At 54.1% G+C, this 22,319-nt stretch overlaps 1 protein-coding gene across 1 annotated transcript; it reads left to right on the forward strand.

Annotated features, from left to right (window-relative positions):
• Positions 1–4,173: 4,173 nt before the first annotated feature.
• On the forward strand, positions 4,174–21,613 carry KCNG1 (potassium voltage-gated channel modifier subfamily G member 1). Its single transcript, XM_060077820.1, has 3 exons — positions 4,174–4,377; positions 15,777–16,576; positions 20,497–21,613. The coding sequence occupies exons 2-3, from the start codon at positions 15,803–15,805 to the stop codon at positions 21,265–21,267; spliced, it is 1,545 nt and encodes a 514-aa protein (XP_059933803.1). The 5' UTR covers positions 4,174–4,377; positions 15,777–15,802; the 3' UTR covers positions 21,268–21,613.
• The last annotated feature ends 706 nt before the right edge of the window (positions 21,614–22,319 follow it).

The following is a 22,319-nucleotide window of genomic DNA, read 5'->3' on the forward strand; positions in this document are numbered from 1 at the left end:
CAGAGCTCAGCTCTCCTGACTGCCATTCCAGAACACTCTAGACTAGGAGCAGAGATGGGACTAGGGTGAGGTAGGTGAGGCACACTCGCCCGGGGAGCAAAACGTAAGGAGGCTAAAAAGCTCTGTAATCAAGGTAAGTAGCATTTTGATTCAATTTTTTTTTTTTTTGGATGCAACATTTTTTAAAAAACAAAATCAGTGCAAAACAAATCCATGATAAGCAACACAGCCACTTTTAAAACAAAGGCTTAAAGTTGTACCCTCGTGTGCCTCAACCTCCTCCACTGCACCCTGATCCCAGCCTAGACCAGGAGCCCCGAGGTGACAACTGACTAAGATGCGGAGGAAACGGTTGTGTGGAAACCTATAGGAAGATCACGCCAGGATCTTAGCTCCCCGACAAGGGATTGAACCTGGGCCCTCGGCAGTGAGAGCACGGAGTCCTAACCACTGGACTGCCAGGGAATTCCCTCAACCTCTGCACTTTAGAATCACTCAAGAAACTTCAAAAATTCCCTGCCAGGGAATTCCCAGGACGTGGCTTGTTTGGGGTGTCTGAGGCACAGAAAAGAGGCAGGGTGCTGGGAGAGGTGGCAGGTGAATGCCACCCCGAGCCCCATCCCCACCCCAACTTGCAGGGCAGCATTTTTCCTGCAACAAGCTGTGTGCCAGGGACACCCAGCTCGACCCCCTGCCAGGAGAGCTCAGGGAGAAAATTCCACCCACCACCCCCCTTCCTAGACACCCCCCTCCTAACTCTAACTAATTGTCTTGTACATCTTAGCCTTTTCACCTCCAGGGGCAGGATGGATTACAAAGCTTGGACAGCTCTGGGTAACCCTTCCTGCCATGGAAAAACAACCCAGAACTTCATGACTTACTGACAGTGGGTTATGAATGGGAAGGAAAGCAAATCCTTAAACCACAGACCGAAACTCCCTTTTAAGGTATTTCCTTGGGGCCAGAGACGCCACATCTTCCTCCTGCCCCCGGTTCTAATAGCAGCTTGTTTTTTAGTGACAAGCTTGGGCTTTTAGGTCAGCCAGGCCTGGATTCAGATCCAGTTTTGCCATTTACTGGATGGCCCTAGACAATTTACTGAGACAAGACGATAGCAACTCATGCTTCCAGGGGTCCAGGGGTAACTTAAAGGACATGATGGGGGCTGAGGGGCAAACCATAGGCAAAGGGGGCAGGACACAACCCAACACCAGCACACTGTTCTCATGGGGGATGGCAGCCAGACCTCCCAGTGTTTCAAAAGAAAAAAAAATTATGTGAAATCTCCTGATTTTTACAGGCTGGCCAACTAATTCAAAATTAAAAAAAAAAAAATGTCAACCCAGAAGGGCCAAATAAAGCAGATCTGCGAGCCAGAGCCCACCAACTGGCCCAGTTTGTGCCTCTGACATCCACAAATCACCCAGCAACCTGCCTGGCACCTAGTAGGTGCTCAGCAAACACAGGCCATTTCCATCTTTTCAGGAAACTCTCCAGGCATCATCAACATCCATTTCCACACAACAGCTTGGGAAGGAATGCTTCTCAGGAGGAAAATGAAGATACAAAAAGAAGAGCTGAAAATCTGGAAGGCTCCAAAGGGAGGGAGGAACTGCCAAGGGAATTCCTTAAAAGGATTTAAAAGAATTTTATTGGCCATAGTTTAGCACAAGTCAGGGATAAGATCAGGCAGTAATTTAACTCCTGGGCCCAGCAAGCGAGTCTGTGCCTGTGGGGTGGATGGGGGGTGGGAGGGAGGAATTGTTCTTACTGTGGTCTCCGATCCTCTATCCACAGGTCACCCCAACATCTGCCTCCGGCTCACAGCCTTCTGATGGGGACAGTGCCTCCACGGAGGGGCGCATAAGGCCCAGCTGATCCTACACAACAGAAAGCAAGGCTTGAGTCTCTCCACCCTCCCACCCCAGTGGATCTGGTAGCTCACATGAACTTTGAAGTCAGACCCAGCTGGGTTGAGTTTCAAGTCTTCAACATCAGAGGTTCTCAAAGCGTGATCCCCAGACCAGCAGCGACCCCATCCGCAGCGGCAGCAGCAGGGAACTTGTTTGAAAGGCCCCACCCCAAACCCACTGAAAGAAAACCTTGTGGGGGGGGGGGGGCGGGGAACCACCTGGGTTTTAACAAGCCCTCCAGTGGATTCCGATGCACACTAAGTTTGAGAACTCCCGCTCTCCATGTTTATCCTGCAGTCTTCAGCAAGACCTATGTCTCGGGCTTCCCTGGTGGCGCAGTGGTTGAGAGTCTGCCTGCCGATGCAGGGGACACAGGTTCGTGCCCCGGTCCGGGAAGATCCCACATGCCGCGGAGCGGCTGGGCCCGTGAGCCATGGCTGCTGAGCCTGCGCGTCCGGAGCCTGTGCTCTGCAACGGGAGAGGCCACAGCAGTGAGAGGCCTGTGTACCGCAAAAAAAAAAAAAAAGACCTACGTCTCACTGAGATGATCAACTCTATCCTATGGGACTGTCCTGAGCATCCCTCCAACAACTATTTCAGAAGCCTGGTCTGTCTGTGCCAGACAGTGTGGAAGATGCTAGGAGGATAGCACATAATCCTGGCCCTGATGGAGCTTGATGTCTAGTGGGGAGTCAGATAATAAGCAAGGAAAAAAGATATAAACGCCAATTTTCAGAAGGGAGAGGAAGGCAGGGGCCTGATCCACCACACAGAGCTGTGTTTCTCAAAGTGCTCTCCAGGGACCACCTGAGCACCAAAGCCCACACAGCCAAGCAGACCTCCTTTACCCCCTAATACTCCTCTCTGGTGTCCCTGCTGCTCCTCAAACACACCTCTCTCTCCCGGGCTTCGGGGCCATTGTCTTTGCGGTTCCATCTACCGGGAAAGCTCTCTTCCCAGATCTCCCAAAGATGGGCTGCTTCTCCTTGTTCAGGGCTCAGTGTAAATGTCGCCTCCCCCTAGGTCTAGCTAAAGCGGTCTCTCCCCTCAGTCTGTAGCCCCACCACCTGCTCGGGCTTCCTCCCTGCCCTTCTCACAGCCTCCCATCTTGCGCCTCAGCGGCTTTGCTGGTTCCGCCTGTCTCCCAACAGAAAGTGAGTTCTTGGGGGCAGCTCCTTGTGGCGGTGGCCTCTGCGGCACCGGTGAGCCGTGACACCCTAACCCTATTCCTCTTCACGCAGTCCCAGAAAGAGCAGCACTCCCAGCTCCGGCGCCTGCTCCCCACCCCTGAGGAGGAGGCCACAGGCCGGGCTCAGGGCAGGGTTTCTTCACGGCCTTGCTGGGTTCTCTGATGGTGAGAAAGGGCGGTAAAGACTGGAAGGAAAAGAGGAAAGCGGGGTGCGAGGCCAGCGACCCTAAAAGGCCGGCTCTGCGGTGGCGCCCTCTCTCGGGCAGAGCCCTCCAACCCAACCCCCAGCAAAAGCGCGACTCCTACCAATTCCGAGGCGAGGCGTCGCTCTCAGCCGGCTCGGGACCCCAGGACCCGGTCCGAGTGCCCCGCGTCGGCTGGGGGTGCTGGCAGCTGGGCCACGCGGACTCCGGGCCGGTGGCGCACAGGGACTTGGAGGGAAAGGCACCTGGCGCGGCACGTGCTGTCCCTAAGAAGTTGACGCCGCAAGGCGCGTGCGGTCCCTGGCCCACAGTGGCACGAGGGGCCCAAGGGCAACGGCGCACTCGGACCTCCAGGGAGAAGCACAAGACCGGGCGCTTGGTGCGTGCGGCCCCGGGGCAGCGGAGCGTGGAGACTTTACGTGGCACGTTGGCGCCTGGGGCAGTGACGCGAGGGGTCCAGGGCCAGCGGGCACTCGAACCTCCGGGGGAAGCACCTGACCCCATGAAGCTGGCGCGCGGCGGGGCGAGCGCATCCCGAGGGCAGCGGAACGCGGGGACCACGAGGGCAGGCGGGCGGGAGGGCGGGGAAAGGGGAGAGGGCGGCGACTGGGCGTTCGGCTCGTGCGGTCCGGGCCGGGGCTCGGGAAGGCGCCCAGCCGAGCGCTGCACATCCGAGGGCCCGAGCCCAGCCCTGGGCCGCCCGGACGCCTGGGGTCGGCGCCGCGTGGCCCCCGCGTTCCCCGCCGCCGCCGCCGCCCGCGCTCCCCGCCCCCCGCCCCGAGCGCCGCCCCTCCCTCCGGCCCGCCTCCCGCCCCGCTCCCTCCCTCCTCCCTCGGCGGCTGCCTCGCGGCGCTCCCGGCGCACTCGGAGCCCGGCGGGGACCGGGAGGCAGAGGCCAGTGGCCCTGGGTCCGAGTGCCGGAGCCGAGCGGGGCCCGGGGGCCGAAGTTTGCCGGCGGCTCCGGGAGGTGGCGCGGGTGGCTTCCAGCCCCTGGTCGTGTCCTCTCCGGGACCTGCCGGCGAGCCGCGGCCCGGCCAACTCCGCGGTGGGGACGCTGTGCCGCGAACTTGAGGTGGGAACTTGGCGCGCTGCAGCCTCTCCGAGCACCGCCGGACTGGCGGACTCGGGCTCCGGTGGGGGGAGATGCACGTGTCCGTGGCCCCGGCGCCCCAGAGGGGACCCCGAAAGCCACTGAGGGGGGCGGCCGGGACGACAGAGGACCCGGGAACAGTTGCGGGCGGCGGGGTGGAGCGCGCTCGCCACGGTCATGGTGCGGGTCCAGCTTCTTTTCTTCCCAGGGGTCCCCGGGGTGCGAAGTGACAGGGCAGGAGGGGGGGAGCACATCCCGGCTGTGGCAGAGGTTTCTCGCCGTCTCGCGGGAGGATCCAGGGAAGAGAGAGTGTTGGGGGGAGGTGGTAGGGGGGCGTCTGTCACTTGCTCATTCACTCCATCCTTAGGCACCGAAGGGAGCATCCCGTCAGTGGGCTTTACTGAGTCACTCATTAACGCCACAAGCTTTTATTGAGCGCCCACTGTGTGCTGGGCTCTGGGGACTCCTTAGCCTCCGGGGCTCCCTACCCAGAAGGGTCTCAGCCTGGATGGGTTGGAGTCTTCGGATGAGGAAGGAAAAGAGAGAAGTTCATTCATCCATTCATGGATTGGACAAAGATTGGTTGAGCACCTACTGCGCACAGCTCACCATGCCAAGTGCCCAACGTTCATTATTTCATTCATTTAACAGTTACTGAGGCACTGTGCTGAGGAGAGAACCGTGAAGGAGAGGGATGGGATGGGGGCAGGAGAGGATGGAAGCCAGCTTGCAGCTTGGAGAACATCCCACCTCCCCATGTGTGTAGGCAGAATGTCACTGGACAGGTTGCAGAACGGCCTTTCTTTGGTTCGCCTACTGCATTCATTCTCAAGGGGAGGAGGGGAGGCTGGAATAGGTTGTTGGATAAGAAGAAAAGGTCTTTAAAAAGCTCTTTAGGGGAAGGTGGTAGTGGGGAGGGGGGCTGAGAAACACAACCATACCGATGAAGGGAGGCTCCCACCGATGGGGTGTATTAGTTAAGTTGTCCATTCAGCAGGCATTTTCATAAGCACTTGCTCTTCTTAAGTACATACAGGGTGCCAGGCACCAAAGTCACCAAGGAGAACGAGATGGACACAGAGACCCCGTTTGCTGACCCCTCAAGACAAATGCAGGGGAGGTGGGAGAAGGGAGCAGGAACTGCTCTGATTCATTGTGTGTGTGTTAAGGGGGGAGGGGCTGCTTCTGACTCTATGAATCTAAGCAGAGGTTTATTCACTAGGGTGTGTTTGATACCCACACACATGACTGCAGTCAGAATCATTTCAGGGAGCCCCGCCGGAGCACGTTTCCAAGGCAGATTTGGCACTGCTGGAGCCTCCAGCCCCAATGCTGGAGCCAGGGGAGGGGCAGGTAGCCAGGACATGCCGGCTTTCTTGAGTGGACTTCTCAGAACCCGTCAGACCTGAGCTTGACCCTGTGTCCTCTGTCTTGGAGCTCTGCAGAGGCACCTGCTGAGCGGGGAGGGAGGGAGGGAGGGTGTGTCTGAAAGACAGGTGAGGATGGCCCCTGGGGATTGCCCTCACCAGTCATTCCCTAAGCCAACCCGTTCCAGTGGAAAGATGTCTGTCATGGGACCCACTCCAAACCCACAGGGGACTATGAGTGTGCTAGAAACAAGACAGCCCTGATTCCTGTCCCAAGCCTTGAGAACCCAGGCTGGGGGAGTCCTGGAGTCTGATTGGGGCAGATCTGGGGGCTAAGCTCCTGTCCCACTGCCATTCTGAATTCTCTGCACCAGCCACACAGCTGGGCTCTGGCAAGAGATGAGGGAGATGCCCCAGGGATCAGAAGAGCAGAGAGAGGTGGCCTGGATGTAGGGCTGAGAGACTCAAACCGAGACTAAGGAATTAACCCCTTGGACCCCTAAAAGGTGTCCTGACTGGGCCGTCTTTTCTCCACATCCCCCTTCCGAGTATGTGAGGAAGAGTCAACATTTCCAGTTGCCAAAGATATAGGGTCTGGGAGTCCACTCTTGGTTGGCTCATTAAACCCAGAGATGGAGCCCCTGGGTGGAAAATGGCGGCTGGAGAAGCCACCCTAAAGAGAATTAATATAAGGTGGGGGGGGCAAGAAAGTCTAGCTGCAAGCACTCAGTCCCTGCTGGCCACGTTTGTTCCATAGCAGCCAGTATTTATTTGACTGACGGAAGTCAGAACATGGAGCGAATGTGCTCCAGACGGGATCCGAATGGCGCCTCAGCCCTTCCCTGCCCTGTGGTCACAGCCTCACACCTGCGTCTCCCCGGCCGGGCGGGCACGCCATGCTCTCCCTCGTTCCTTCCTGCCTTCCCCAGCGCAGCTGACCCCAGACACCTGGCCTCAACACTTGCTAAGGAATAAGAAACGAGGGATTTTTTAAGCCGGTGTCCCCTTCCTGCTGCCCCAAGGTCCTCACTGCTCTCCAAGCCTGTGCCTCTGCTTACGCCTGTGTTCCCAAACTGGGGAGCTGCAAGGAGGCAAAGAGAAACGGACCTTCCGGCTCCCACCCCAAATCCCCTCCTGGTAGAAGGCAAACTGTTATTTTGCCAGAAGCAGAGCAGGGAGGCTCCAGAGGCGGCCTCTGTCTGGGGGAGGGGCGTCTCCGGCCTGTTCTCTCTTCGGGCGTGGCGGGGTGGAGGAAAGCGCCCATCTCCCAGCACATAGCCCCCCCACCCCAGTGACTTGGGCCGCAGCTCACAGGAAGCAGGGCTGAGGTCCAGCATGGTTGGATTGTAACGAGGGAGGACAGGAGGAAACCAAGGAAGGCGGATCCCCCACGCGGGCACAGCATCCCACAGAGGTCCAGCATGTCAGGACCTGGGCCAGCCTAATGGCTGGATCTGTTTTGATTAACGTTTTAATTGAGGATTAATGCAGCATGACCCACCTCTGAGTCAGCCCAGCCAGGAGCCCTAACCCTGACCGATGAAGCTGCACCGGCAGGGGAAGGGCTGCATGGAGAGATCAGTGGGGTGCCCTCGACACCCGATCAAGGTCAGGGGATCACACAAGTTGGCAGGTGTGGAGCGGGGTGGGCAGAAAGAAACCAAAGACCGAGGAGCTCAGGAAAAACTGCTTTTTTTTTTTTTTTTTAAGAGAGTTGCATTGCACTTGGTTCATTTCTTACTGCCACCTATTACCACTGATTTAGTGGCGGAAAGCCACAAATTTATTACCTTACAGTTTGGGGGGGTCAGAAGTCCAAATGGGTCTCACTGGGCTAACATCAAGGGGGCAGCAGAGCTGTGTTCCTTCTGGGGGGAGAATCCGCTTCTGCCTTTCCCGGCTGCTGGAGGCTGCCTGCCTCCCTGGCTCCTGGCTTCGCATCATTCCAACCTCTGCTTCTGTCATCACATCTCTTTCTCTGACTCTGATCCTCCTGCCTCCCTCTTATAAGGACCCTTGTGTGACATTGGGCCCACCGGTCGATCCAGGGTCATCTCCCCATCTCAAGGCCCTCGGTTTAATCACAGCAGCATAATCTCTTTGGCCATGTTAGGTAACATATTCACAGGTTCCATCCAGGGCTTGGGACATGGGCATCTTTGGGAGGCCACTATTCTACCAAGCACAGGAACGTGCCTCATCAGTTTACATTGCTGACGGGGAAACTGAGGCCCAGCCAAGCGAGTGACTTGACTTCAGTGCCAGGTGAGATGGAGAGCCGGCACTGAGGTCCAGCCCTCTGGAAGGAGTTGTCTGCTTCACGTTCCTCCTCTGAGAAAGGAAATGCCAGGGGAGGAGCAGGCAGGGGAGGTGCCAAGCGTGCTGTGCAGAAGCCATTGTAGCAAGCACAGAGCCCTTCTAATGTGCCAGGCACGGCTCCAAGCACCTAGGAGGAGAGTGCGATGATTACCCCCACTTTACAGCTGAGGACACTCAAGCACAGAGAGGTGAAGTTATTTGCGGAAGGCTGCACAGGTGGTAAAGGGTGAGCCAGGCAGCGTGGTCCAGAGGCCACACCCTCACTCCTGGCTGGTGCCTGTCTACACCATAGGAGAGTTCTGCCCAGAGACCAAAATGGCAACTGGGAACTTGACGCAAGCAGGAGTTTTGTTGATTTCTTACTCTGCTCTTGTGCAAACACGCAGTAGGAATAAAGATGTTTCCCCAGCTATGGGCAGTTGCCTGCTTCTCCCCATCCACAAAGACTTTTCAAAAGCTTGTGCATAGAAAATAGAGACGAGAGACCCATCCCTGGCTTGCTTCCGGTGCTGGACACCCCACTCCACCAGGAATGAGCAATGCAGAGGCCCAGTAAAATGCAGAGTCAGAGAGGTTTGCTCAGAATCCCACAGACCTAGTTGGAGTCTGGTTTCATCACCAGAGTCCTGAGTTTTCACTTCTCAAAGCCTCAATTTCCTCATCTGTAAAATGGGGGAGTTCATAGTAACACCTGCCTCTTAGGGAAGGACGTGGGCTCGCACAGTTAAGGCTCTTCCACAGCGCCTGGCGCCTAGTGTGTGATTATGGGAGGCTGTGACGTGTGTTGCTACAGCACTGTGAGTGGTTGGTGCTCTCTCTGCATTCCCCCCTCCTGCTCAGAAGAGGGACAGGCCTAGGACTGGAAGAGTGGAGTCGAGAGAGGACAGCAGTTTGTCAAAACCCTGGAGAGACCCAAGAGGTGTCTTAGCAGTTGGCATCAGCACATAACAGTTTGTGGAATCCTTCCTGTCCTTGATGGGATGTGGCCGTGGGGATGAGAGATCAAGTGACAGTGATCAGACCTGCAGCAAACCTCCATTCACCACATCCTCATAACAGCCCGGTAAGGTCGGCACACTTATCCCAACTTTGTAGGGGGAAACAGGCCCAGAAGAGGGCCGCGCCTCAGTAGGTGCAGACGGCTGTATCAGGCCGAATGGGTATTAACAAAAGCAGCAGTAACAGCCAGGCAAGCCTGACTTAGACCTTCCTCCCATCCTGCTCCCCACGCCTGAGTCCTACCCACCAGGCCCTGCACCCCACCCTCAGTCAGATGCTGACCACAGAGCAGCCTCATGGTGGGGGCGGGGGGCTGCCCCTCAGAACTCCTCCTGGCTTCGATGCTCATTTCTCTTTGGAAATGTATACTCAGCCATCCATCATCGCCCGTGAACATTATCTTTCTCCCAGGAAGAAGGAAAAGAAATTGCATGGGGAGTGTCATCGGATCTGTGGGCTCACAAAGGGGCATTTGATCAAGGCAGCCCCAGGGCAGAAGGTTTTTCTCTCTAAACAGAGGGTCTCCACTTCTCCAGTGAAGCTCCCCTAGCGTGGGATCCACAGAGCCTTCCGGAACCCCAAGGAGATTGAGCAGTTGGGCAGGAGGCTTCCTGCCAAAGCCCAGAGCAGCTAGAGGGTCTGCAGGCTTTCCTGGCCCCTCCCTTTCCTCTCTCTCAAACGTCAGCAGGCTCTCAGGGAGCCTTCGAAAATGCCAATTCCTGGGCCTCCCCCTTGGGGATTCTGATGGAGAGGCTCTGGGGAGGGGCCTGGGAATCTAACTCCACTGAGTCCAGGGAGATTCTGAATGCAGGGGCTTGATTTTTTTCATATTCTTCTTTTTTCTAAAACCTGGATTAAAACCCAGGGCTGTGCTAACCACACTCTACTTCATACCACTCTTCATCCCTGGCCTGTGCCAGGCCACCTTAGGCACTGTTCCCTTCATTCCAATCCCCACGCTTATTCCCCTCCCCCTGCCCTCCCAGGCACCCTCCCTGTGGTTGATAGAGGTCCTTACATGTGCTCAAGTCTTTGTAAAATACGTAATGTTGTGTGTGTGTTCATTTACATAAATAGCATAGTGCTATAAACTTCTGTTTCTTTTTCCACTCGGCACCATGTTTTTAAGATCTAAATGTGTTGCTAAACCTACATCTAGTCCGTTGCTTCTAATTCCTGTGCAACCTCCAGGCATCCGCCATCTGCATCGCTTGTTCATTTCCCCCCTGGGAGGGACACTGGGAGACCTCCTATAGCACCAAAGCAACACAAGCTGCACATTCTTGTGCCTTGTTCCTCGCTTAGATATGAATCCCCAGAAGCAGATGCTGAGTCAACTATTTGAGTGTAAATAATATATTACAGACCATGTCTATCACACCCCCTATGGACCCAGGTCTGAGGAATATACCAAAGAGTGGGTTTCCTGGGTCATAAGGTACATTCCCCTCAGTACCCCTGATGGCTTTCCCAGAGGCTATACCAGACTGCACTCCCTCCAGCAATGGGCTCTGGGGGTCAGAAAATGCTGGGTTCCAGTCCTGCTTGATCAGGTCAAGAGAGGAGTCACAGTTGGCTGGTGGAGGGGGAGGACAACCCCCCCCATAGCTAATAATAATACAGCAGGCCCCACTGAGGGTCCACAGGGTGTCAGGCATTGGGCCACGCACATCACCTGTGAAATCTGCTTTAGTCCTCAGCATAACTCAGGGAGGTTGGAGCAACTCATATTCCCATTTTACAGAAAAGGAAACTGCATCTCAGAGGCAGGACATGACTTTTCCAAAGTCACAGAGCGACTGGGCTTGAACCCAGATGTTCAGACTTCAGAGCTAGTGGGCTCTCCTGCTTCCCCGTCTTGGGGTAGTCAGCAAGTTGCCCCCCAAGCTGGAGTCTAACCAGCTTTTTCTCAACATCCCCTGTATTTGTCTCCTATTGCTACTCTAACAGATCACCACAAACTGAGTGGTTTAAAACAACACGAACTTCACAGCATTGTAAATCAACTATACTCCAAAAAAAAAGTTAATAATTTTAGAAACCACGAACTTACTACCTCACACTTCTGGAGAAGAGAGATCTCAAATGGGCATTACAGGACTAAAATAAAGGTGTGGGCAGGCTGCGTTCCTTTCCGGAGGGTCTAGGGGAGAGTCCATTCTTTGCCTGTGTTGGCTTCCAGAGGCTGCCTGCTTTCCTTGGCCCATGGCCCCGTCCATCTTCAAAGCCAGCATTGGCCAGTCGGGTCTTTCTCGCAGCGTTGCATCACTCTGATGCACCCTCCTACCTCCCTCTGCCGTCTTTTAAGGACTCTTGTGGTTACATGGAGGCCCCAGAGAATCCAGGAAAATCTTCCCACCTCAAAGGAAGCTGATTAGCACCCTTATTTCCATCTGTAAGCTTGATTCCTGCTTGCCACATAATCTAACATATTCAGAGGTTCTAGGGGTTCGGATAAGGACACGGACATCTTTTGGGTGGGGCAGGGTGGGGATTGGGGGTATTATTCTGCCTACCATAGCCCCCTTAGTGGTGTCTACCCACACTGACCACTTGGGCCTGGGGTGGAGTGCACCTTCAGCAGGGAAGTGGGTGCTGGGCAGCGGGCACTGAGCACAGGGAATACCGGCTTCTGGGCTTTGCCATATCTCTGCTAGCCTGGCCCTCCTGCCCACCCCAGCCCAGCCAGGTCAAAGCTACCAGCTAATACCATCCCCTCCCCGACCACACATGATCATCAGGTCAGCTTTGGTGGTCTGACACCACCCATCCATCCACGTGCGAGGCCCCCATCCCTGCTCTCTCCCCCTGATTTGCCCACACCCTCTCCTGTCCATCATCCCACAGCCAGGAAAGGCTGCCTCTAACTCAGGCCTCATCACAGCACCACCTATCGGTCACCTGGGTGAATGGCACCACTGGAATCATCCTGCAGCCTAGTCTTTCCCCCTCACCACGCTCCAGTCCTGCAGCAGGTCCTGTCAGCTCTTCCACCAAAGTCCACCCCAAATCCATCCAATTCTCCAGACCCCTCCACTGATCCAAACCTCGATGGTCTCTTTCCAGAATGACTACAGGGGCTTCCAGCCTGCTCTCCCCAACCCAGCCTGAATCTTCTCCTGAGGATGCCTCGCCCACGAGGAATAAACCCCAGCTCTGTCTGATGCCTGCCGATGCCCCCACACACACCTTCTCCTACCTTCCCCTCATGCACTCTGCCCAGCCACTCGGGCTTCACTTTGGTCTTTGACCATCCAAGCCCATCCCCAGGTCGGGGAGCAGGCTCTTTCCATTCCCACCACCTGAGACACCCTCCCCCAGGTCCTCCCAGGGCTGGCTCTGCCCCCCAGGGTCCCCTCCTCCAAGAAGCCCTCCTGGGTTAGCCCTCCAGCTAACATTGACCCCCAGTCATTTCCCATCTGTCACCTTGTTCTGTTTGCATCACAACACTCACTACAGCCTGTGTACTTATTTAGAGACTGTCTCCCCCACTAGAACGTCACCTCCGTGAGGAGAGGGCTGGGTCTGTCTTGTCCTCTGCGGTGCCTCCAGACCTAGCCCAGTCCAACACATGATAAGTGTTGACTGAATGAATGACAGCTCCCTCAGGACTCCTCCTCCTCTTCCCAACCTTCGGAGCCCCTTTCTCAAACGGCTTCCTCTTCCCAAGTACACATATAGACCCTAAGAGGCAAAATCATTGAATTTCCCCATGCTCGAGAACTGACAGACCCAACACTGTAGGGAAATTTTAAAAGATCAGCCTTTTTATGAGGGTATCAGGCTGGGTGAAAAGAAGCATTATATTCCAGAAGTGGGACTTTGGAGCCTGTTTGATCTATGATCCTCACCTGAGACTCTAGTGTGCAGGAACTCTCACCCCACACCCATCAGACTGGGTAACCCCAAGACCAAAGGCTCAGGAGAAGTGTGCTCACCCCTCGCTTAGCAAATTCCAGCATCTGGGCCTCCCCAGGGCCCTCTGGCCCTCTGCATACAAGCAGCCTGAACGAAGCATGCTTTTTCTCTCCTCTCCATACTAACAAGTCTCTGAGACAGGACAACTTTCCACCCAGGAGGCTGAGGCTTTAACTCACAACTGACATGGGTCATGAGAGAAAAAAAATGAGGAATCGTTAATTGGGGGAGCTTTCTGCTGGAGGGAAATCGAGGAGGGTTGAAAGAAGAAATTCTGCAAGAAGAGCAGTGATTACAGATGTGGGGTTTCACAAGAGCTCTCCAGGGCTTGCAGGATGAGAGGAATATTCCTTTGCCTTCATCACTATTCTTGCCAAACAGAATGTCGGTTTTCCCTCTTGTCTTTGGATAAAGCAGCAGAGCTGAAAAGTGGTCGCACTTAAAAGCGATCTTTCTCCTTCAAGGGATTCTGGCAGGCTTTGCCTGAGGAGATGAGTTCCAATTTTAGGTGAAGTTAAAAACACTCAACTCTTTAAAATCATTTTTTTCAAACACGGGTGTACCCTAGTTTTCCAAAACCTGATCTGTGAAACTATAGCTTGCCCCAAAGATAAATGAGTGGAGTGATGATTTGCTTTTGTGAAAGAATTTCTGTTAGGAAGGCGCCCCTTTCAGATGTGGAAACCGCCGTGGCTCCTGCTAAACACTGCTTCTCAGGCTTCCCTGGTGGCGCAGTGGTTGAGAGTCCGCCTGCCGATGCAGGGGACACGGGTTCATGCCCCGGTCCGGGAGGATCCCACATGCTGCGGAGCGGCTGGGCCCGTGAGCCATGGCCGCTGAGCCTGCGCGTCCGGAGCCTGTGCTCCGCAACGGGAGAGGCCACAACAGTGAGAGGCCCGTGTACCGCAAAAAAAAAAAACACTGCTTCTCATCCATGCAGGGCTGCATGTATGTGTGTGCACTGCATGTGTTTCCCCTGAACATGTCCATAGCACAGATGGACACTCAGGTATCGGAAATAGGTTTCCATTTGTAATTGATAGGCTTTGCTTGTACCACTTGCATCCATGGGGAATTGAGCTGGGGGAGGAATGGTGATTTTTAAAAGCAAAGTATTAGACTCTTACTACTTTTCCCTGGATCAGCTGAATTCTGGAAAGCTCTGTTGCTGTCATGTAGGGGTCTCAAACTCAAATGCCTACAGGGGCCAGGAAGGAAACATACAGGAGAGAAGTAAAGTGGGTGTTAGGAAGACAACAGCGAGGGTTAGGGACTGTGGTGGATTGTAGTGTTCATGCCCTGCCTAAAGGGGGCAGTCATTTCTCAGCTGGAATTTGGGTCAAATATTACCAGATAGTCTGATTTTTCAAAAGAAACCAAGATATACAAATTTTTACATGAAATGTCTCCATTTTCAAAATCTTCTGCAAGCCAGGCAAAATATTTGTGAACCAAATGCAGCCCATGAGCTATGAATGAATAAGCGATCTCATTTTAGTGGCACAAACCCTTAGCTTTGAGGGTTGGGAAGGAAGAAGTCTATAGAAGCTGAGATTTTGACCTCAGTTTCTCAGAAGTGCCCTCATCGTGTTGGCCTCACCAACAGGAAACGTACTTATTTGTTGAGCATTTCTTGGAGCTTTTACACTGCTGGGCACAGGGATTCAGAGATGAATAAAGCATACTCTTCCCCCAGGGAGCAAGCAGTCTACTAAAGGAGCCAGGCTTGCACACAGATCATTCGAAAACAGGTGATAAGTGCAATGAAGATAAATTGGGTGGGGGGGTGGGGAGGGCTGACATTCGATTTAGCTGGAAGAGCCAAGGAGAGCTTTCTAGAGGAGTGAGTATGCCTGTCCAATTCATTCCTGTATCCTCAAGATGATGTTTACTGATATATGAGCAAACATGGCACTGTTGTGATAACTGTGCATTTTTTGGACATTGACCCTGATTTATGGCAAGTGATAGCAGTTTTCCATGTATGGAAGGAATACAAGGTGTCCGTTTGAGTTAAATACTAATAAGAATAGTAGACAGTCGGAGTTCTCTGGTGGCCTAGTGGTTAGGATTCCAGACTTTCACCGCCATGGCCCAGGTTCAATCCCTGGTTAGGGAACTGAGATCCTGCAAGCCACGTTGTATGGCCAAAAAAATAAATAAAATAAAATAATTTTAAAAATAATAGTAGACAGCAAGTACTGAGTACCTACCATGTCTCAGGCACTGTATTAAGTGGTCTCAGACAGTACATAATTCATTGAATCCTCTCAGTAATCCTGTGAAGTAGATCATATGGTCATACCCATTTTACAGATGAGGAATTGAAACACATTGAGGTCGAGTAACTTGCCCAGGCCACGTGGCTCCAAAATCTATGCTCGTAACCACAACAGCAGACAGACATTTATTACTCACAGTTCTGGAGGCTGGGAGTCTGAGATCAGGGTGCCAGCATGGTCGGGTTCTGATGGGGTCTCTCTTCCTGACTTGCAGGTGGCTACCTTCTCACTGTGCCCTCACATGGGACCTCTAGTGTCTCTTCCTCTACTTATAAGGCACTAATCCCATCACGGGGGCTCCACCCTCATGATTTCATCTGAACCTAATCACCCCCCAAAGGCCCCACCTCCTAATACCAACCCATTGGAGGTTAGGGCTTCCCCCTGTGAATTGCGGGGAACGCAATTCAGTCCAGATCAGCAAATATCTGCAGAATCAGCATCATCCGCGGAGACTCAGGAGTCACTGTGGGTCTTTCCTCCCCTCTCCCCCCAGGCCCGAGAGGGATGTGAAGGCCCAAAATGACCCTCTTACCGGGAGACAATTCTGATTACGACTACAGCGCGCTGAGCTGTGCCTCCGACGCCTCCTTCCACCCGGCCTTCTTCCCCCAAAGCCAATCACTCAAGGGCGTCTTCTACCGCCGAGCCCAGCGGCTGCGGCCACAAGACGAGCCCCGCCAGGGCGGCCAGCCAGAGGACCGCAGGCGCCAGATCATCATCAACGTGGGCGGCATCAAGTATTCACTGCCCTGGACCACGCTGGAGGAGTTCCCGCTAACGCGGCTGGGCCAGCTCAAGGCCTGCACCAACTTCGATGACATCCTCAACGTGTGCGATGACTACGACGTCACCTGCAACGAGTTCTTCTTCGACCGCAACCCGGGGGCCTTCGGCACCATCCTGACCTTCCTGAGGGCCGGCAAGCTGCGGCTACTGCGGGAGATGTGCGCCCTGTCCTTCCAGGAGGAGCTGCTCTACTGGGGCATCGCCGAGGACCACCTGGACGGCTGCTGCAAGCGCCGCTACCTGCAGAAGATCGAGGAGTTCGCTGAGATGGTGGAGCGGGAGGATGAGGACGACCCGCTGGACAGCGAGGACCACGAGAGCGAGGGCCCCACGGAGGGCGAGGGCCGCCTGGGTCGCTGCATGCGGAGACTGCGCGACATGGTAGAGAGGCCGCACTCAGGGCTGCCCGGCAAGGTGTTCGCCTGCCTGTCGGTGCTCTTTGTCACCGTCACCGCCGTCAACCTCTCCATCAGCACCTTACCCAGCCTGAGGGAGGAGGAGGAGAAGGTAAGAGCCCAGGACCACTCTCCTCCCAGAAGTGCACAGCCTTCTCACCTGCACTGTCACCTCCTCCAGGAGGTCTTCCCTGAGTGCACTGGCTGAGCAGCACCCCAGTCCATCATTGTGCTTACATCTGTTTATAAGTGTGTTTACATGTGTGTTGCCCATCTCCACGTTCAGACACAAGCTCCATGCCTGTGCAGGTCTGCGCTGTGCCCCGCCCACCCCCAACATTGTCCAGCAGGGAGGAGGAACTCAGCCACTCTCTGTTGGATGGATGGATGGATGGATGAATGGATGGATGGATGATGTGATTTATGATGTACCTGGCCCCAAGCTAAGCACATGACATATACCATCAAAATTTATTTCACCAACTTGCATCCTTTCTCAGCCTTCCTAATTCCCTTGCATGAAAATATCCCAGAAAGCTTTTTTGGGTCCTGGATATGAGTTTTATTGATAGATGTGTGTGTGTGTGCACATGACCTCAAATAGTGAGCATTTCTTTCTGTTAAATAAGAGAATTCCCATAAAGTGTTTACTCCAGGGCCTGATGGGGTGTGTGTCCAATTCTCAGGGATACCACTCACTTAGCCAGCAGTTACTATAGGAGCCAAGGGCTGGGCTGCCACTCTGCATCTTATCTTCTCAGCGAATCTTCCAGCATCCTGGAATGGGAGGTGTTCTCACACCCGCTTGACAGCTGAGAACACTGAGGCAAAGCAGCTTGCCCAGACCCAAGTCTGACTGAGGCCCTAGTCTGGTTCTTAAACATGGAAGTATGGGTGCCACATGGCAGCCTGAGACCTCATCTAGCCCCACAGTTCAGCCTCCTTATGTATGAGACCCTCAGCCTTTGAGTTGGGACCCTTTCCCCATACATAGGGGCTCTGGAAGCAAGTCTCAAGACAGACCAAAAGGTTCAGACGGTGCAAATTGTGTAGGCATTGGAGAAATAGGTAGTATGGCGGTAGGAACTCAACATAAATATCATGCCAGCCAGCATTTATTGAGCACTGGCTGTGTACCCTGCATGTGCTAGGGGCTTTACATGAACTCTCTGATCAAACATTAGAAGCACTCTCCACGTGAGGGTTTTTCCACACACATATATTATGGAAAAAGTAGCAATAGTTTTGCATTTATAACTCCCAGGGAGTTTCTGGCACTTCTTTTTTAATACATTGAATTTAAAAAACCAGTGTTAAGAAAACAGCACTCAACCAGTAAAATGAACTTTTGAGAAGCATAAGTGGTAGTAATGAAGGGGGCAGGGCTAGAGCCAGACGGCCTGAATTTGAATCCCACTTCGTCCACTCTGGCTGTGTAACTGTAGGCAAGTTACTTAACCTCTCTGTGCCTCAGTTTCCCTACATGTCCAAGAGGCTGTGAACAGGCTCACCTCACAGCACTTGAGGGTTCAGTGAATGGGTCTATGGGAAGTGACTGGAACATTGCCTGGCGATGTGCGTGCAGGAAGTGCTCACTGTGAGGATTATACATGCCTACCAAAAAAAGAGAAAATGCCCATCATTTGAGACCTGTCTGGAAGCACCTGTATTTAGTGTAGATTTCTTCTTGGCTCCAACATACACAATACTGATTTTATCAGGAAAATACTAACAAAGCCACAGTTTTATTCAACTTCTGATATTTGCTTTAAAAAAAAAGATACCCGGCCTTTTTCATGACTCAATAAAAATGCTATTCTTCTGCTTCATTTGGGGGACCAGTGGGGTTCACTGTTTCACATGAGCACACGTTTAAGTGCCTACTGTATTCAGGCTCCACAGGGCAGACAGGGTGACCAGAGTGAATCTCCAGATTCAGGGAGCTCAAGTCTAGGTGACAGCCCCGTGACCATAAGTATGACACACAAGCCAAGGGGGCTCTTGTGAGAGGACCACCAACTGTGCTTGGGATACTTGGAGGGGAAGCACTCCAGGAAGGCTTCCCAGAGGAGGGGGCTTCCTGTCCCAGAGGTCTGAGACCTCAAAGCCTCACCGAGTACTAGTTCACCTCTCCAGCCTCTCACATATTCCTAGAGGAAGAGCTAGCAGAGCAGGTCTGGTAGAAGCCAGCTGTGCCCGGGAACCGACAAGATGCCCCAGGTAGAACCATTTGTGCCTTCCCTCTCTGCCAAAGGCCCCTTTGAGGTTGAGGTCCAAACCCACTGGGGACGGTCCACCGTCCAGTTGTATTGCAGACCAGAGCAACAAGCTGGCAGCCCACATGACAGATGCAGTGCACAGATGTGTTCGAGTGAACCATGGAGTGCTTTCTTTGTATTGAATTGTCACAACATTTAAAACCCAGGAGATTTCATGTAAAACTGCAAATTTCCAGCTTCTCTTGAAAAACTTGGTGAGGCAGCCTCAAGACTGAGTTCTCCTGGGACAGCCATCAGGGGGTGATGAGCCAGATGGCTGCGCTCCCCAGCAGGCCTCCACCCCACCTGGGCCACCTCCGCCGTTTTCCCTTTGCCTGCCTGGCCTTCACCTGACACCCCGTCTAAACACCAGGCCAGGGCTCTTCCGTCCATCCTGGTAACAAATATGAATTGATCACTGGGCGCATGCTGGGCCTTTCCAGGCACTGGGGTCCTGAGAGTGAACAATACACAAACTGTCCTGCCCTGTGGGGCTACAGTCTCCTGGGGCAGTGGGACAGGCAGGCAGGGCTGAGACAGATGATAAACATGGTAAATAAGTAACTTACTGAGCATATTAAAAGATGATGAGCATTACAATCAAATAGAGCAAGATAAAGGGAATTGGGGTACTGGACAAAGTGGGGGGCGGCATTTAAACAGGGCAGGTCCCAAAAGCCCTCCCTGGGAAGGTGATATGGAAGTAAAGAGCTGGAGAAAGGGAGGGCAGAGAGATACGGGTGTCTGTGGGAAGAGGAATCCTGCAGGGAAAGTCAAGAAAAGTCAACGCTGAGCTGGGGGTGAGCCTGGGGTGTTGGAGGAGCAGTGAGGAGGCCCGTGGGGCTGGAGCAGTTTAGCGAGGCAGGCAGGGGGCAAGGAAGTGGGAGAGGTGGCCACAGGCTTGGCCACCTGTGCCCCTGGGGGACTTGAGCCATCTCTTGGAGCCACAGAGGATGCTCAGCAAGGAGGGACAGGATCCGATTCATGTTCTGAGTCCCTCTGGCTGTGTGTGCGAAATGGACTGCAGGGACCAGGGAGCCCAGGGAGGAGGTGCCTGCAACTGTGCAAGTCAGAGAGGGCGGTGGCTGGACCCAGGTGGGGCAGGGGACACAGTGAGAAGTGCTTTGACTCTGGAATCATTTAAAATGAAGCACCAGTGGGATTTCATGAGGATTACAGGGGAGGCGTCAGGATGAGGCCAAGTCTGTCCTGAGCACCCGGAGAAATGGGATTGCTGAGCGCTAAGAAGGGAATCCACAGGTGGGCAGGTGGGCAGGCAATCAGGAGCCCAAAGAGACTAGATCTTAAATGTTCTCAACACAATAAACAGAACGATAATTATTCATATTGCAATATATAAAGGTATCAAATCAACTCATTGTACACCTTACATTTGTACACCATGTTATATGTCAATTACATCTCAATAAAAATAAATTTTAAGAAGAAAGAAATCAGGAGCCCGTTTCGGGACATGATGAGTTTGAGACACCTATCAGACATCCCAGGAGGCAGCCCGTCTGGGGTCTGGAGTTCAGGGGCGAGGTCTGGGCTAGAGAGGGATTAGGAATGGTCAGTGTTGAGACGGTACTTCAAGCCCTAGGTCTGCACGGGATCAACCAGGGAGTGAGCATAACCAGAGAAAGAGAGGACTCGGGGCCGCAGGACACAGACAGGCATCACGCCCAGACCACCCTTCACCCGGGAAGCCCAGCCAGGACAGAGCCCCGCGCTCCTTGCTGGTGGGACCACTGACCTCTCCCCTCTCTCCCAGGGCCAGTGTTCCCAGATGTGCCACAACATCTTCATCGTGGAGTCCGTGTGTGTGGGCTGGTTCTCCCTCGAGTTCCTCCTGCGTCTCATCCAGGCGCCCAGCAAGTTTGCCTTCCTGCGGAGCCCGCTGACGCTGATTGACATGGTGGCCATCCTGCCCTACTACATCACCCTGCTGGTGGACGGCGCCGCCGCGGACCGCCGCAAGCCCGGCACAGGCAACAGCTACCTGGACAAGGTGGGGCTGGTGCTGCGGGTCCTGCGGGCGCTGCGTATCCTATACGTCATGCGCCTGGCCCGCCACTCGCTGGGGCTGCAGACGCTGGGGCTCACGGCCCGCCGCTGCACCCGCGAGTTCGGGCTCCTGCTGCTTTTCCTCTGCGTGGCCATCGCCCTCTTTGCCCCCCTCCTCTACGTCATCGAGAACGAGATGGCCGATAGCCCCGAGTTCACCAGCATCCCTGCCTGCTACTGGTGGGCCGTCATCACCATGACAACTGTGGGCTATGGCGACATGGTACCCAGGAGCACGCCTGGCCAGGTGGTGGCGCTCAGCAGCATCCTCAGCGGCATCCTCCTCATGGCCTTCCCCGTGACCTCCATCTTCCACACCTTCTCCCGCTCCTACCTGGAGCTCAAGCAGGAGCAAGAGAGGGTGCTGTTCCGGAGGACCCAGTTCCTCATCAAAACCAAGTCGCAGCTGAGCAGCGTGTCCCACGACAGTGACATCTTGTTTGGAAGTGCCTCCTCAGACACCAGAGACAACAACTGAGCCCAGAGGACACACCCCGCCACCGCCACCGCCAGGACACCCCCAGCCCTACCCGCCCTCTGAGGCTTGAAGCTATCGCCATCACTACAGAAGCCTTCAAAGGCATGTGCTGCTTCTGAGCGCAGCCCTGGCCTAGGAGTGACCGAGCCATGCCCCAGGGAGGATGTCCCAGCATCCATCCGCAGGGGGTCCCTGGTCCTCAGAGTCCAGAAGTGAAGCCCAGCACACAGCCCTGTCGGTCCCCCCGCCCGCCCCAGCCCCGATGCCTGTTTCCTAATAAGGAAATGGCTTGTTCTTTCCACCATGTAAATAACATGCCCAGCAAAGACTTGCTTTCTGGGGCTGCCTAGAGAAAAAATACAAACATCAGCAGCTACACGTCTGTCTTTAGTGTGGATCATGTGCAATTAAAGGAAACCGGTGAAAAAGAGAGAAAAAGCCTTCCGTGGAGCTCTCTTAAGAGAGGAAACGGCGCTTCCCAGCAAGGCCAGCCAGTGTGGGAACCAGAAGTAAAAGGGCCTGTTTCCTTGGGTCCTCCATGCTTGGTGGGGTCCCCGTGGGGTTGGAGGAAAACAGGGCAGGTACCTTCGGGAAACTGCTGGTAAAGACTGCAGTCCCTCGCTCTTCTTTCTCTTTGATTCCTCCCACCTCCAGGCCTCTCTTTCCCTCCTTTTTCCTTCTCTCCCATCTGCTGTTCTCCTCTTTTGCACCTTAAGGCCTGTTTCTCCAACTTTTCCCCCAAGGCACCCCTAACAGCCAAGTAGACACCAAGTCAGCATTGCTGACTACAAAGGTGAAATCACTTCATTTTCTCTTTTAAAAAAATAGTGTGGATTTTTTTATTCTATGCCACATTTATTTTAATTTAAAAAAATGCTTCAGACGGTTTATCTGAATCTAAATGTAAACCTAGATGACATTAGGTTGATGCTTTGGGAAGGTGGACCACAGTTTCCTGGGCCATCTGAGAGCATAGTCTGAAGCCCCCAAAGGCCTCCCTGGGCCCCTCAAAGACCTACAGAGCACCCACCCGACCAGGAACACCTCCCGAT

Source organism: Mesoplodon densirostris, chromosome 16 (assembly GCF_025265405.1).
Source record: "Mesoplodon densirostris isolate mMesDen1 chromosome 16, mMesDen1 primary haplotype, whole genome shotgun sequence".
Taxonomy (NCBI): Eukaryota; Metazoa; Chordata; class Mammalia; order Artiodactyla; family Ziphiidae; genus Mesoplodon; species Mesoplodon densirostris.

Coding starts and splice junctions, on each gene's coding strand:
- KCNG1 (XM_060077820.1), top strand. CDS start 15,803: ATGACCCTCTTACCGGGAGACAATTCTGATTACGACTACAGCGCGCTG. Junction 16,577..20,496: donor TGAGGGAGGAGGAGGAGAAG/GTAAGAGCCCAG, acceptor CCTCTCTCCCAG/GGCCAGTGTTCCCAGATGTG.